The sequence below is a fragment of the Haliotis asinina genome, chromosome 13 (genome assembly GCF_037392515.1).
Source record: "Haliotis asinina isolate JCU_RB_2024 chromosome 13, JCU_Hal_asi_v2, whole genome shotgun sequence".
NCBI lineage: Eukaryota > Metazoa > Mollusca > Gastropoda > Lepetellida > Haliotidae > Haliotis > Haliotis asinina.
In genome coordinates this window covers 10,680,113-10,697,663 of record NC_090292.1, presented here as the reverse complement: position 1 = coordinate 10,697,663, position 17,551 = coordinate 10,680,113, and the positions used below count along the sequence as shown (strand labels likewise).

The following is a 17,551-nucleotide window of genomic DNA, read 5'->3' as shown; positions in this document are numbered from 1 at the left end:
ATTTCGGATTTTTACTCTCTGACTTGTATCCAACGATATCAAACCCATAAGGTTTGTAATCAGGCAATCAAATATGCAGACAATGGACAAGGGAATAATGGAATATCTGCAAAGATCCAGTATGCACAGGTTTATCTTACCACCTTTGTAATAACTGACACATTCACACTAACAGAATACATTTAGTGGATATGTCAGATTTAGGATATGCAAAAATGCTCTTCAAAACTGGTTGTTACTCATGACTGAACTATTGACCTTTTCCTTGCAGTTATGCACCAACAAAGCATTGAACGCACATGGTGTTGTTGGGGATGTGGACCAGATTATAGACAGTTATCTACACAACATGGTTGTGATCGACATGGATAATTTGATCAAGAATCTCTGAATGAAAGGAACAATTTTCTAAACGCGGATTTTTACTCTGTGACTTGTATGCAACAATATCACACCCATTAGGATACGGTTTGTAATCAGACAAACAAATGTGCCGACAATTGACAAGAGAATAATTCACAGTCTGCTAATGTTCCAATATGTACATCAATATACTTCACTTTAGTAAGAACTAAAAGTTTTTTCTTACACACTGCATTGTGCATCCTTTTATACTTGGATTCGTACTTACCTGCTGAGGATGTATGAATTCTGTATGTATAATGAGCATGAGTAGAATGTATCTAGTGGATACTTTTTTGTTTGTGATATGCAAAAATGCGTTTCGAAACTGCTTGTTACTCATGATTAAAATTATGACATTGTTCTTGCGATTATGACAGTAATGTATTGCCCACAAATGGTGCTATTGAGGATACGGACCACATTATTAAACAAGAAAAAACGTACCACTTCAAAAGCAGTATACAATATGGTTGTGGTCGACATGGATAAATTGTTCAGGAATCTCTTAATGAATCTTAGATTCAAACGATCATCAGGGTGATGATCCAGGTACCTATGTGTGAAAAGAGAAGCCATGTGGTTTTGAGGTCTCATATCCTGTGTGCAATTTTCTTTAATGATCATGCATATGAACTGGAAACCTAATATGAAAATTGAGCTCACTGACATTTCCAACAACAAGTACAACATTGAAGAACATAATTATTAAACAGTGATCAACGCTGCCACTCTACGTGCGTACGAGTATTTACTCATCTGATTATACATAAATTAAGATGCAGTGTAACATTTGTTATACGTGTGGGCGATGTGTGGTCTTACATTGTGTTTAATACTCTGAATATTCATGCACCTGAAGGTTGTACTTCTACTGCATTAGGCCTTATTGTCAGATATGTCTACTAAGATAGAAACCAAAGCAAAAATGTCAATCGCAAGCGTTGATGTAACCTCAACAAACTGAGTTAACATGATTTCAAACGTCAATCTTATATGATTTCGGATTTGTACTCTCTGTCTTGTATCCAACGATATCAAACCCATAAGGATCCGGTTGGTAATCAGGCGATCAAATATACAGACAATGGACAAGAGAATAATGGAATATTTACCAAAGATCCAATATGTACAGGTTTATATTACCACCTTTTGTAATAACTGACACATTCACACTAACAAATGATCCCACAGACATTCACACAATATGACACGTGCTGATACTAACGTCCTATTATCATATGTCCTGCAATAGATAAAGCATTCTACATAGTCAAACATACACATGGTGAAATATTATAATTTCAAGAAATACAGATATAATACAACCAATATTTGTCATACAAGTGTTATTATCTACAGACCGGATTGTGCATCCTTTTGTGCTGACATTCGAGTATACCGACAGAGGATGTATGTATTCTGTATAATGGGCATGAGTGGTGTGTTTGGAGACTCGAATACATCTAGTGGATATGTCAGATTTAGGATATGCAAAAATGCGTTTCGAACCTGCTTGTTACTCATGATTGAACTATTGACGTTTTCCTTGCTGTTATCAACCAACATGGTGTTGTTGTGGATGTGGACCAGATTATAGACAGTTATCTACACAACATGGTTAATTTGATCAAGAATCTATGGACGAAAGTAATAATTTTCTAAACTCGGATTTTTACTCTGTGACTTGTATGCAACAATATCACGCCCATTAGGATACGGTTCGTAATCAGACAATCAAATGTGCAGACAATTGACAAGAGAATAATTCACAGTCTGCTAATGTTCCAATATGTACATCAATATACTTCACTTTAGTAAGAACTAAAAGTTTTTTCTTACACACTGCATTGTGCATCCTTTTATATTTGGATTCGTACTTACCTGCTGAGGATGTATGAATTCTGTATGTATAATGAGCATGAGTGGAATATATCTAGTGGATACTTTTTTGTTTGTGATATGCAAAAATGCGTTTCGAAACTGCTTGTTAATCATGATTAAAATTATGACATTGTTCTTGCGATTATGAACCAGTAATGTATTGCCCACAAATGGTGCTATTGAGGATACGGACCACATTATTAAACAAGAAAAAACGTACCACTTCAAAAGCAGTATACAATATGGTTGTGGTCGACATGGATAAATTGTTCAGGAATCTCTTAATGAATCTTAGATTCAAACGATCATCAGGGTGATGATCCAGGTACCTATGTGTGAAAAGAGAAGCCATGTGGTTTTGAGGTCTCATATCCTGTGTGCAATTTTCTTTAATGATCATGCATATGAACTGGAAACCTAATATGAAAATTGAGCTCACTGACATTTCCAACAACAAGTACAACATTGAAGAACATAATTATTAAACAGTGATCAACGCTGCCACTCTACGTGCGTACGAGTATTTACTCATCTGATTATACATAAATTAAGATGCAGTGTAACATTTGTTATACGTGTGGGCGATGTGTGGTCTTACATTGTGTTTAATACTCTGAATATTCATGCACCTGAAGGTTGTACTTCTACTGCATTAGGCCTTATTGTCATATATGTCTACTAAGATAGAAACCAAAGCAAAACTGTCAATCGCAAGCGTTGATGTAACCTCAACAAACTGAGTTAACATGATTTCAAACGTCAATCTTCTATGATTTCGGATTTGTACTCTCTGTCTTGTATCCAACGATATCAAACCCATAAGGATCCGGTTGGTAATCAGGCGATCAAATATACAGACAATGGTCAAGAGAATAATGGAATATCTGCCAAAGATCCAATATGTACAGATTTATATTACCACCTTAGTGAAAACTGACACATTCGTACTAACATAAAAATCCCACAGACATTCACACAATATGACAGCTGCTGATACTTACGTAGTATCTTCATTTGTCCTGCAATAGATAAACGATTCTACATAGTCAAACATACACATGGTGAAATATTATAATTTCAAGAAATACAGACATAACACAACCAATATTTGACATGCAAGTGTTAATATCTACGGACCGGATTGTGCATCAGTTTATCCTTAGATTCATGTATACCGCTAGAGGGTGTATGTATTGTGTATAATGGGCATGAGTGGTCACTTTGGTGACTCGAAAACATCTAGTGTATACGTTGCATTTAGGATATGCAAAAATGCGCTTCCAAACCTTTTGTTACTCGTGATTCAAATTATCACATTCTCCTTGCTATTATGAACCAATAATGTACTTCCTATAAATGGTGTTACAGATGATATGGACCAGATTATAGACAGAACAAAAACGGTCCACTTGAAAAGCAGGAAACAACATTGTTGTGGTCGACATGAATAATTTGTTAAAAAATCTCTGAATGAATCTAAGATTCACACGATCACCACCGTGATGATCCAGGTAACTATAAGTAAAAAGAGATGCAATGAGGCTTAGAGGTCTCATTTCCTGTGTGCAATTTTCTTTAATGATCATGCATATGAACTTGAAACCTAATATGAACATTGAGCTCACTGACATTTCCAACAACAAGTACAACATTGAAGAACATAATTACTTAAACAGTGATCAACGCTGCCACTCTACGTGCGTACGAGTATTTCCTCGTCTGATTATACATAAAGGAAGATGCAGTGTAACATTTGCTATAAGTGTGGGCGATGTGTGGTCTTCCATTGTATTTAATACTCTGAAGGTGGCACTTCACTGCATTAGGCCTTACCATCATATATGTCTACTAAGACAGAAACCAAAGCAACAATATCAAGCACAAGCGTCGATGCAACCTCAACAAACTTAGTGGAACATGGTTTCAAACGACACACTTCTGTAATTTCGGATTGTTGCTCTCTGACTTGTATCCAACGATATCAAACCCATAAAGATCTGGTTGGTAATCAGGCGATCAAATATACAGACAATGGACAAGAGAATAATGGAATATCTGCCAAAGATCCAATATGGACAGATTTATATTACCACCTTAGTGAAAACTGACACATTCGTACTAACATAAAAATCCCACAGACATTCACACAATATGACAGCTGCTGATACTTACGTAGTATCTTCATTTGTCCTGCAATAGATAAACGATTCTACATAGTCAAACATACACATGGTGAAATATTATAATTTCAAGAAATACAGACATAACACAACCAATATTTGACATGCAAGTATTATTATCTACGGACCGGATTGTGCATCATTTTATCCTTAGATTCATGTATACAGAAAGAGGATCTATGTATTGTGTATAATGGGCATGAGTGGTGAGTTTGGGGACTCGAATACATCTAGTGGATATGTCAGATTAAGGATAGGCAAACATGCGCTTAAAGACTGATTGTTACTCATGATTGTACTAATGACGTTTTCCTTGCTGTTATGAAAACCAAGGTCTTCCCCGCACATGGTGTTGTTGCGGATGTGGACCAGATTATAGACAGTTATCTACACAGCATGGTTGTGGTCGACATGGATAATTTAATCAAGAATCTCTGAACGAAAGTAACAATTTTCTAAACTCGGATTTTTACTCTGTGACATGTATGCAACAATATCACACCCATTAGAGTACGGTTTGTAATCAGACAATCAAATGTGCAGACAATTGACAAGAGAATAATGCACAATCTGCTAATGTTCCAATATGTACATCAATATACTTCACTTTAGAAAGAACTAAACGTTCCTTCTCACAGAAAGGATTGTGCATCCTTTTATGTTTGGATTCGTGTTTACCCCCAGAGGATGTATGTATTCTGCATGTATAATGAGCATGAGTGGAACATATCTGGTGGAACTTTTTGTTTGTGATATGCAAAAATGCGCTTCGAAACTACTTCTTACACATGATTAAAATTATGACATTGTTCTTGCTATGATGAACCAATAATGTATTGCCCACAAATGGTGGTGTTGAGGATCTGCACCAGATTTTAGACAGGAAAAAGGTACGTCTTCAAAAGCAGTATGCAACATGGTTGTGGTGTACATGAATAATTTGTTCAAGAATCTCTTAATGAATCTTAGATTTAAACGATCATTAGGGTGATGATCCAGGTAACTATGTGTGAAAAGAGAAGCGATGTGGTTTTGAGGTCTCATATCCTGTGTGCAATTTTCTTTTATGATCATGCATATGAACTGGAAACCTAATATAAACATTGAGCTCACTGACATTTCCAACAACAAGTACAACATTGAAAAACATAATTATTTAAACATTGATCAACGATGCCACTCTATCTGCGTACGAGTATGCAAAGTATTTACTCATCTGATTATACATAAATTAAGATGCAGTGTAACATTTGCTATACGTGTGGCCGACGTGTGGTCTTACATTCTGTTTAATACTCTGAATATTCATGCACCTTACGGTGACACTTCTACTGCATTAGGCATTACTGTCATATATGTCTACTAAGATAGAAACCAAAGCTACAATATCAAGCACAAGCGTTGATGCAACCTCAACAAACTGAGTTAACATGATTTCAAACGTCACACTTCTGTGCCTCCGGATTTTTTACTCTCTGACTTGTATCCAACGATATCAAACCCATAAGGATCCGGTTGGTAATCAGGCGATCAAATATACAGACAATGGTCAAGAGAATAATGGAATATCTGCCAAAGATCCAATATGTACAGATTTATATTACCACCTTTTGTAATAGCTGACACATTCACACTAACAAAATGATCCCACAGACATTGAAATATTATAATTTCAAGAAATACAGATATAATACAACCAATATTTGTCATACAAGTGTTATTATCTACAGACCGGATTGTGCATCCTTTTGTGCTGACATTCGAGTATACCGACAGAGGATATATGTATTCTGTATAATGGGCATGAGTGGTGAGTTTGAAGACTCGAATACATCTAGTGGATATGTCAGATTTAGAATATGCAAAAATGCGTTTCGAAACTGGTTGTTACTCATGATTGAACTATTGACGTTTTCCTTGTTATTATTATGGCGGATGTGGAAAAGATTATAGACAGTTATCTACACAACATGGTTGTGGTCGACATGGATAATTTGATCAAGAATCTCTGAATGAAAGTAACAATTTTCTAAAATCGGATTTTACTCTGTGACTTGTATGCAACAATATCACACCCATTAGGGTACGGTTTGTAATCAGACGATCAAATGTGCAGACAATTGACAAGAGAATAATTCACAATCTGCTAATGTTCCAATATGTACACCAATATACTTCACTTTAGTAAGAACTAAACGTTTCTTCTTACACACCGGATTGTGCATCCTTTTATGCTGGGATTCGTACTTACCTACAGAGGATGTATGTATTCTGCATGTATAATGTGCATGAGTGGAATACATCTAGTGGTGATGTTTCATTGCAAAACTGCGCTCCGAAACTGGTTGTTACTCATTATTGAAATTGGCATTGTTCTCTCTATTATGAACCAATAAAGGTTGTACTTCTACTGCATTAGGCCTTATTGTCAGACATGTCTACTAAGATAGAAACCAAAGCAAAAATGTCAATCGCAAGCTTTGATGTAACCTCAACAAACTGAGTTAACATGATTTCAAACGTCAATCTTCTATGATTTCGGACTTGTACTCTCTGTCTTGTATCCAACGATATCAAACCCATAAGGATCCGGTTGGTAATCAGGCGATCAAATATACTGACAATGGACAAGAGAATAATGGAATATTTACCAAAGATCCAATATGTACAGGTTTATATTACCACCTTTGTAATAACTGACACATTCACACTAACAAAATGATCCCACAGACATTCACACAATATGACAGCGGCTGATACTTACGTTCTATCATCATTTGTCCTGCAATAGATAAAGCATTCTACATAGTCAAACATACACATGGTGAAATATTATAATTTCAAGAAATACAGATATAATACAAATAATATTTGTCATACAAGTGTTATTATCTACAGACCGGATTGTGCATCCTTTTGTGCTGATGTTCGAGTATACCGACAGAGGATGTATGTATTCTGTGTAATGGGCATGGGTGGTGAGTTTGAAGACTCGAATACATCTAGTGGATATGTCAGATTTAGAATATGCAAAAATGCGTTTCGAAACTGGTTGTTACTCATGATTGAACTATTGACGTTTTCCTTGTTATTATTATGGCGGATGTGGAAAAGATTATAGACAGTTATCTACACAACATGGTTGTGGTCGACATGGATGATTTGATCAAGAATCTCTGAATGAAAGTAACAATTTTCTAAAATCGGATTTTACTCTGTGACTTGTATGCAACAATATCACACCCATTAGGGTACGGTTTGTAATCAGACGATCAAATGTGCAGACAATTGACAAGAGAATAATGCACAATCTGCTAATGTTCCAATATGTACACCAATATACTTCACTTTAGTAAGAACTAAACGTTTCTTCTTACACACCGGATTGTGCATCCTTTTATGCTGGGATTCGTACTTACCTACAGAGGATGTATGTATTCTGCATGTATAATGTGCATGAGTGGAATACATCTAGTGGTGATGTTTCATTGCAAAACTGCGCTCCGAAACTGGTTGTTACTCATTATTGAAATTGGCATTGTTCTCTCTATTATGAACCAATAAAGGTTGTACTTCTACTGCATTAGGCCTTATTGTCAGACATGTCTACTAAGATAGAAACCAAAGCAAAAATGTCAATCGCAAGCGTTGATGTAACCTCAACAAACTGAGTTAACATGATTTCAAACGTCAATCTTCTATGATTTCGGACTTGTACTCTCTGTCTTGTATCCAACGATATCAAACCCATAAGGATCCGGTTGGTAATCAGGCGATCAAATATACAGACAATGGACAAGAGAATAATGGAATATTTACCAAAGATCCAATATGTACAGGTTTATATTACCACCTTTGTAATAACTGACACATTCACACTAACAAAATGATCCCACAGACATTCACACAATATGACAGCGGCTGATACTTACGTTCTATCATCATTTGTCCTGCAATAGATAAAGCATTCTACATAGTCAAACATACACATGGTGAAATATTATAATTTCAAGAAATACAGATATAATACAAATAATATTTGTCATACAAGTGTTATTATCTACAGACCGGATTGTGCATCCTTTTGTGCTGATGTTCGAGTATACCGACAGAGGATGTATGTATTCTGTGTAATGGGCATGGGTGGTGAGTTTGGAGACTCGAATACATCTAGTGGATATGTCAGATTTAGGATATGCAAAAATGCGTTTCGAAACTGGTTGTTACTCATGATTGAACTATTGACGTTTTCCTTGCTGTTATCAACCAACATGGTGTCGTTGTGGATGTGGACCAGATTATAGACAGTTATCTACACAACATGGTTAATTTGATTCAGAGTGTCACTCTGTAAATTATATGTAGCAATATCAAACACATGAGGATCCGGCTCATAATAAGACGATCAGATGTGCAGAACGATGGACTATAAACAGCTATATATTTTCACCTCAGTCAAGATAACAGTTTCACACCAACAGAGAAAGAATCCACTGACATTCACAAAGTATGACAGCGGCTGATACTTACGTAGTGCCCCCCTTTCTCCTGCAATAGATAAACGATTTTAAATAGAAAATGGTCACCATTTTAGTAGAAATATAATTTCAAGAAATATAGATATAGCACAAGCAATATTTGTCATACAAGGGTTATTTGTTACACACTGGATTGTGCATCCTTTTATACTTGGATTCGTACTTACCTACTGAGGATGTATGAATTCTGTATGTATAATGAGCATGAGTGGAATATATCTAGTGGATATTATTTTGTTTGTGATATGCAAAAATGCGTTTCGAAACTGCTTGTTACTCATGATTAAAATTATGACATTGTTCTTGCTATTATGAACTAATGATGTATCGCCCACAAATGGTGGTGTTGAGGATTCAGATTATAGACAGAAAAAACGTACCACTTCAAAAGCAGTATACAACATGGTTGTGGTGTACATGAATAATTTGTTCAAGAATCTCTTTACTCATTAAGCACGAGAGCCATTTCACTGCTCAACACCTGGAACCCAGTGCTGATTGCCTGGCCGGCTGTGGCAAGACTAATTAGGGGTAATCACGCCTGATATCCCTGGCTGGTTTCGTAGATTACAGGAAACTGTCTCGTCATAAGAGCAAGTCCTGATTTTTTAATTATTTAATTGAGTTGTAAAGGTATATGTTGAAAGAAAACAGGAGTGAATACATGTCATATGTGTAATGTTTTACGAAATTTTATTACACTTTCTCTTGTAGACTTTTGGTGACCTGTGTATTTTCTTAACACGTTTGTATTCTTTGTATGTAAGACATACTTAAACAAATTATCCCTCTCATGTCATTGTGTGAGGTTAAATTGTTCAAAACATCTATGTCAATGGCAGTAAAGAAGAATTTACGCTCATGACTAATAATCTTGGTGCATGTGTATTCTTAACACATGTTTGTATTCTTTGTACGTAAGACATACTTAAATTGCTCAAAACATCTATGTCAATGGCAGTAAAGAAGAATTTACGCACATGCCTCATAATATTCCACGAAAGAAGCGTTTTCGCTGATACGTTGCTAGTACGTACTGAATATTTTAAGGTAAGTATTAATAAGCTAATGTGTGACTTACATGGAACAGATTCACAGTTTAAGTCTTTGAAGGGCATTTAGAAGTGAAATGCATAAGAAGGAAGATTTTATGGATATCAACTTCTTTATATGAGAACACAACGTATCGGAGTTAATGCTTACTCCTTCATCAGGTGTTGATGAAGGAGTAAGCATTAACTCCGAAACGTTGTGTTCTCATATAAAGAAGTTGATATCCATAAAACATTCATTCTTAGATTCACAGTTTGTCACTTTGGTTCATCTTGATTTAACGCAAAAAATATACGTTATCACAGGAACATACATGTATGCATATTGTATAATGCTATTCCTTGCACATACATAAGACAAAGGGTCATGGGATGGACGTCATCAAATTTCCCGAATAGGACGTCTTGTATCTCAACTGTTCAAGATAGTGGCTGATTTCTTATCTATGACCAATCGTATCATGAGATACCTGTCACAGAGGAAATGACAGGTGATGGGGCGTGGGCTAAATTTCTAAAGAGCACGTTCGGTCACTAGACATCTTGGATACAGATTGACTATTGGTTTGATCGTTGACCAATCGATATGCTGGATTTCGGTTTTATTAACTCTATAGCTATCATGAAAAAGTTTGTGTATCGTGAACATACATAATCGTGAGGATGCCTGAAATGTACATGTAGGACTAACAAGCACTTTGACGAGTTTATTTTTCTTGAAAGCGCTCAAAGCGCTACAGTCAGATTATTTTTGCTCCGGATAACCCAGTCCAACCCTTGAGTAGATATAGTATATATTCGCATATACATTTTGCGCACACTACTTGTACATCAAATGTAATGGCTTGCTGAACATTTCAATATAAGCTGTACATTGTTACGAATAAATATCACAATTCAAGTACATGTATTATAGAATAAAAATAAGTTACACGATACTGATTTATTTTGATGTATACACTTGCACTTGAATCTCCCCAAATATTTATGAAGATGGACATACTTATATTTGCTTTGAAAGCAAACGAATTTCAGAAGATTGACAATGGACTCCACAAAATGAATGAATGATTTAATTTAGAAGAAGAGTATCTTAGCACTCACTCCCAATGACAAGTAACAAACACTTACCTCCTGTAACAACATCTCATAATCCCCTTTCTTGCAGACATGTGTTCATTTGCCTGTATAAGCCCCCGACATTGCAAGCAATTGTTATCAAAACACATTAATAGTTCTTCTGTTTAACACGGAAAGTAGCCTCTCTCGAAAGAAAAGGTAATCTTTGATCATCGCTGCTAAATTGAATGAAATAATAGGTACAATACGAATTTAAAATTCGAAACCCCCACAATGCGGCTCTCGCTGAATGGGAGGTGCTTTTATCACCCCCAATATGCGACTCTCGCTGAATAAGAAAGTGCTTTTTATAACCTCCAATACGCGACTCTCGCTGTGAGAAGCTAATTAATTTGATTACACGATGCCATTTAGAAATTAATTCATGATCCCACATATGCGTCTCTCGGCCTTAATGACTTAATGAATCTTAGATTCAGACTATCATTAGGGTGATGATCCAGGTAACTATGTGTGAAAAGAGAAGCGATGTGGTTTTGAGGTCTCATATCCTGTGTGCAATTTTCTTTTATGATCATGCATATGAACTGGAAACCTAATATAAACATTGAGGTCACTGACATTTCCAACAACAAGTACAACATTGAAGAACATAATTATTAAACATTGATCAACGATGCCACTCTACGTGCCTACGAGTATACAAAGTATTTACTCATCTGATTATACATAAATTAAGATGCAGTGTAACATTTGCTATACGTGTGGGCGATGTGTGGTTTTATATTGTGTTTAATACTCTGAATATTCATGCACCTTACGGTGACACTTCTACTGCATTAGACCTTATTGTCATATATGTCTACTAAGACAGAAACGAAAGCAAAAATGTCAATCGCAAGCGTTGAGGCAACCTCAACAAACTGTGTTAACATGATTTCAAACGTCAACCTTCTACGATTTCGGATTTGTACTCTCTGACTTGTATCCAACGATATCAAACCCATAAGGTTTGTAATCAGGCGATCCAATATGCAGACAATGGACAAGGGAATAATGGAATATCTGCAAAGATCCAGTATGCACAGATTTATCTTACCACCTTTGTAATAACTGACACATTCACACTAACAGAAAGATCCCAAACACATTCACACAATATGACAGTGGCTGATACTTACGTATCCTCACTAGTTCTGCAATAGATACACGATTCTACATAGTCAAACATATACATGGCTATTGTTATTACAATTTCAAGAAATACTGATCTAATACAACCAACTGCAATATTTGTCATACAAGTGTTATTATCTACAGACCAGATTGTGCATCCCTTTATGCTTAGATTCATGAATACCGACAGATGATGTATGCATTGTGTATGATGGGCATGAGTGGTCAGTTTGGGGACTCGAATACATTTAGTGGATATGTCAGATTTAGGATATGCAAAAATGCGCTTCGAAACTGGTTGTTACTCATGACTGAACTATTGACCTTTTCCTTGCAGTTATGCACCAACAAGGCATTGAACGCACAAGGTGTTTTTGCGGACGTGGACCAGATTATAGACAGTTATCTACACAACATGGTTGTGATCGACATGGATAATTTGATCAAGAATCTCTGAATGAAAGTAACAATTTTCTAAACTCGGATTTTTACTCTGTGACTTGTATGCAATAATATCACACCCATTAGGATACGGTTTGTAGTCAGACCATCAGATGTGCAGACAACTGACAAGAGAATAATTCACAATCTGCTAATGTTCCAATATTTACATCAATATACTTCATTTTAGTAAGAACTAAGAGTGTCTTCTTAAGCACCGGATTGTGCATCCTTTTATACTTGGATTCGTACTTACCTACTGAGGATGTACAGTATGGTTCAAAATTATTGAGAATAGCTAAAGCATTTCATATTATTAAACGAGAACAAATCAGATAAAATTGAATGTATTGTGAAAGTGAACTGACCTTTTCATGTTGTGTAGGTAACAATTTAATATTTTATCAAGTCTCCTTGAGCTTCACGGCACAGTCTAAGACGGGTAGGCATACTTCCTATCAAAGAGGTTTGTGTTTCGTGAGTTATGCTGTCACAGTATCGGACCACTTCTCTCTTCATGTCTTCAATTTCTGTCAACCCCTTTTGATTCACACATTCCTTCATCATCCCCCAAATGTTCTCAATGGGATTAAGTCAGGACTATATGCAGGAAATGGTAATGCAGTCACATTTTTCTCCTGAAACCACTGCTTGGCATGTTTTGCGATGTGTTTAGGATCATTATCTTGCTGCAAAATCCAGTCATTTTCCACAAAACACATGTGCACTTGGAAGGAGAAAATTATCTAATATGTTAGTGTAGCGTTGACTTGTCAGATTTCCCTCGAACACACACAGCGGGGTCGTTCCTAATAAGGATATCCCTCCCCATACATGAAACTTTGGGCTGTATTTAGGTCGTTGATACAACGGTGCTGATGCAGACTTTGTCCATATTTTCACATTATTGGGATATACCCATATTGAGCTTTCATCAGTAAAAATCACATTTTCCCAGTCAAAGTTTTCATGTGCCAAACACCACTCAACACACCTGTCTTTATGTTCTTGTTTCATGAGAGGAGAAGGAATTCCACTCTTTTTCTCCCATCCAAGATCAATCAAATTTCGTCTAACTGTAGATTGTGATACAACTGTTGATCCCCTTTCTATCATTTCATACCTGATGTTGGAGATGCTTGCCCTTTGCTTTTTAGACGCTAAAATTCCCAGCCGGACGCGATCTGAGAAGTCCAATTTTCTGGGTCTCCCTGCTCCTTTCTGGTGCCCCAAATCCTTTCCCTCTTTAAAATTCTTCCTAATCCCATACACAGTAGAAAGAGGAGTTCCTGTTCTCTCTGCCAATATATTTACATCATCAATTCCTTGATTACACAACTCAAAAATCAACCTTCTTTTATTTTCAGCAGACATTGTTGACAGTGCTGAGGAAAATGACGTCTGCTACAAATTCAGGGGAGGTAACTCTAATTGTACTATACTCAGTAGGCCAAGATGAGTTACCTCCCTTATACCATTACTTAGTTTTAAGTATCAGTGAATCAGTTGAGGCGTTAGGATAGCTCAAAGTTAGAAGAAAAATTCTCAATAATTATGAACCAGACTATATATATACTGTATGTATAATGAGCATGAGTGGAATATATCTGGTGGATATATTTTGTTTGTGATAAGCAAAAATGCGTTTAGAAACTGCTTGTTACTCATGATTAAAATTATGACATTGTTTTTGCTATTATGTACCAATAATATATTGCCCACAAATGGTGGTCTTGAGGATATGGACCACATTATAGACAGGAAAAAACGTACCACTTTTTACGTGTGTGTATTTCCTGTATATTTTGTTATTAATTCAGTATTAATTATTATTGGGTCACAATGTTTTGTGTTTTGAATAGTAAATATTATGGGTCACATTTCGTTTTAATACCTGGTCAACACTTTTAGTATTCTGACATTCCGGAATTTACCTGCTCCTAGTTTTCGATGTTCCACTTCCGGGATACTGTTTTCGAGACCATTCTACAGTGTTGACGATGTTAGTTTGTGCCCGAACTTTCGGAAAGTGACTTAGTTTATATATAAATAGGCTGGTTGCCGTGTGGAGGGGGACACTCACACTGATATTCGTTCATATCTGCTGGATTTACATCGCTGCTACGCTTGGACATATTGTCAACACACTTGAAATCCTGTCTACATTGTCTGTCATCGCACCGATCGCTTTGTTTACATTTTGCCATAGCTGTTCCCTCTCACATCAAGACTTTGGTGAGTTTGATATATTGTATTTTTGTGACCCACTGACTTAGATTTTGTCTCTCGTGAATTGTACCTGAAGTCTGCATTGTTATATTGACTTGTGACTCTGGATATCTTCCTGTCGTGATTTAACAATATATAATTTGAACATAAACAACTTGTCTTGTTCTGTTTTGCTGGTTTACAAGGGGATTTGTTAAATAGTTTGTCACGGTAAATTCTTAACGGTAACACACTTGAAACGCAGTATACAACATCAGTTATCTACACAACATGGTCGACATGGATAATTTGTTCAAGAATCTCTCAAGTGAATCTTAGATTCAAACGATCATCAGGGTGATGATCCAGGTAACTATGTGTGAAAAGAGATGCAATGGGGTTTAGAGGTCTCATATCCTGGTGCAATTTTCTTTTTGTGATCATGCATATGAACTTCAAAACTAATATGAGCATTGAGCTCACTGACATTTCCAACAAGTACAACATTGAAGAGCAGTGTAACATTTGCTATACGTGTGGCCGATGTGTGGTCTTACATTGTGTTTAATACTCTGAATATTCTTGCACCTGAAGGTTGCACTTCTACTGCATTAGGCCTTACTGTCATATATGTCTACTTGAAAAGCAGTATATGGATCATGCATACAACACGATTGTTATCGACATTGGTAATTTGGTAAAATATCTCTGAATGAAACATTCACACGAACACCACGGTGATGATCAAGCTAACGATGTGTCAAAAGAGTGAGAATGTGTTGTGGAGGTCTCACACTCTCTCTGTGGTTTCATTGATAATTATGCATATGAACGTACACGAACTTGGAGCTCACTAACATTTCCAACAACTAATACAGCATTCAAGAACACAATTATCTTACACAGTGCCATACCTACCTTCAGAGGTATCATCGTCTGGAAAAGACATAACAGTACACATAGTCAAACATACATCGGGTGTGTAATTTCAACGGTAACACTCTACTTGCAAACGAGTATCTCAAGTTCTTACTCGTCTAATTATATATGACGGAAGATGCGATGTCGTGTTTGTTGAAGTGTAGGCCATGTGTGGTCTTACTTTGTGTTCAATACTCTTAATATGCATGCATATGAACGTAACACTTCTGCTGCATTACATGTTGCTGTTGAAACCTAATATGAACATTGAAAGTATTTGCTCATCTGATTATACATACATTAAGATGAAGTGTAACATTTGCTATACGTGTGGGCGATGTGTTGTCTTACATTGTGTTTAATATCCTGAATATTCATGCACCTGAAGGTGGCACTTCTACTGCATTAGGCCCTATAGTCATATATGTCTACTAAGACAGAAACCAAAGCAACAATGTCAATCGCAAGCGTTGATGCAACCTCAACAAACTGAGTTAACATGATTTCAAAAGTCGCACTTCTTTGATTTCGGATTTTTACTCTCTGTATTGTATCCAATCATATCAAACTCATAAGGTTTGTAATCAGGCGATCAAATATGAAGACAATGCAGGAGGGAATAATGGAATATCTGCAAAGATCTAATATGTACAGGTTTATATTACAACCTTTGTAATAACTGACACATTCACACTAGCAGAATGATTCCACAGACATTCACACAATATGACAGCGGCTGATACTTACGTTGTGTCATCATTTGTCCTGCAATAGACAAACGATTCTACATAGTCAAACATATAGATGGTTATTGTTATTATAATTTCAAGAAATACAGATACAATACAACCAATATTTGTCATACAAGTGGTATTGTCTACAGACCGGATTGTGCATCCTTTTATGCTTAGATTCATGAATACCGACTGAGGATGTATGTATTCTGTATAATGGGCATGAGTGGTGAGTTTGGTGACTCGAATACATCTAGTGGATATGTCAGATTTAGGATATGCAAAAATGCGTTTCGAAACTGGTTGTTACTCATGATTGAACTATTGACGTTTTCCTTGTTATTATCAACCAACAAGGTATTCTCCGCACATGGTGTTTTTGCCGTTGTGGACCAGATTATAGACAGTTATCTACACAACATGGTTGTGGTCTACATGGATAATTTGATCAAGAATCTCTGAATGAAAGTAAAAATTTTCTAAAATCAGATTTTTACTCTGTGACTTATCATGCACAATCTGGATACACTGTTCTTGCCATCACAGTCCAATGCTGTATTCAACCCAAATGATGCTGTAAATGATATGCACCAGAAGACAGACACAAAAAGAAAACCATACCATTTGAAAAGCAGTAACTGGACTATCTATGCAACTTGGTTGCGGTCGACATGGATAATTTGATCAAGAATCTCTGAATGAAAGTAACAATGTTCTAAAATCGGTTTTACTCTGTGACTTGTATGCAATAATATCACACCCATTAGGATACGGTTTGTAATCAGACGATTAAATGTGCAGACAATTGACAAGAGAATAATGCACAATCTGCTAATGTTCCAATATATACATCAATATACTTCACTTTAGAAAGAACTAAACGTTTCTTCTTACAGAAAGGATTGTGCATCCTTTTATGCTTGGATTCGTGTTTA

General features: G+C 36.2%; 1 protein-coding gene across 1 annotated transcript in view; it reads right to left on the bottom strand.

Moving 5' to 3' along the window:
• Positions 1–3,769: 3,769 nt before the first annotated feature.
• The window catches only part of LOC137259332 (uncharacterized), a 29,935-nt gene continuing 16,153 nt past the window's right edge, over positions 3,770–17,551 (bottom strand). The window contains exons 10-15 of the mRNA XM_067797015.1: positions 16,630–16,647; positions 15,880–15,897; positions 8,399–8,416; positions 7,231–7,248; positions 4,459–4,476; positions 3,770–3,801 (exon numbers count right to left, since the gene is read on the bottom strand). Of these exons, the coding sequence (XP_067653116.1) occupies positions 3,770–3,801; positions 4,459–4,476; positions 7,231–7,248; positions 8,399–8,416; positions 15,880–15,897; positions 16,630–16,647 (122 nt within the window). The remainder of the gene's footprint in view (positions 3,802–4,458; positions 4,477–7,230; positions 7,249–8,398; positions 8,417–15,879; positions 15,898–16,629; positions 16,648–17,551) is intronic.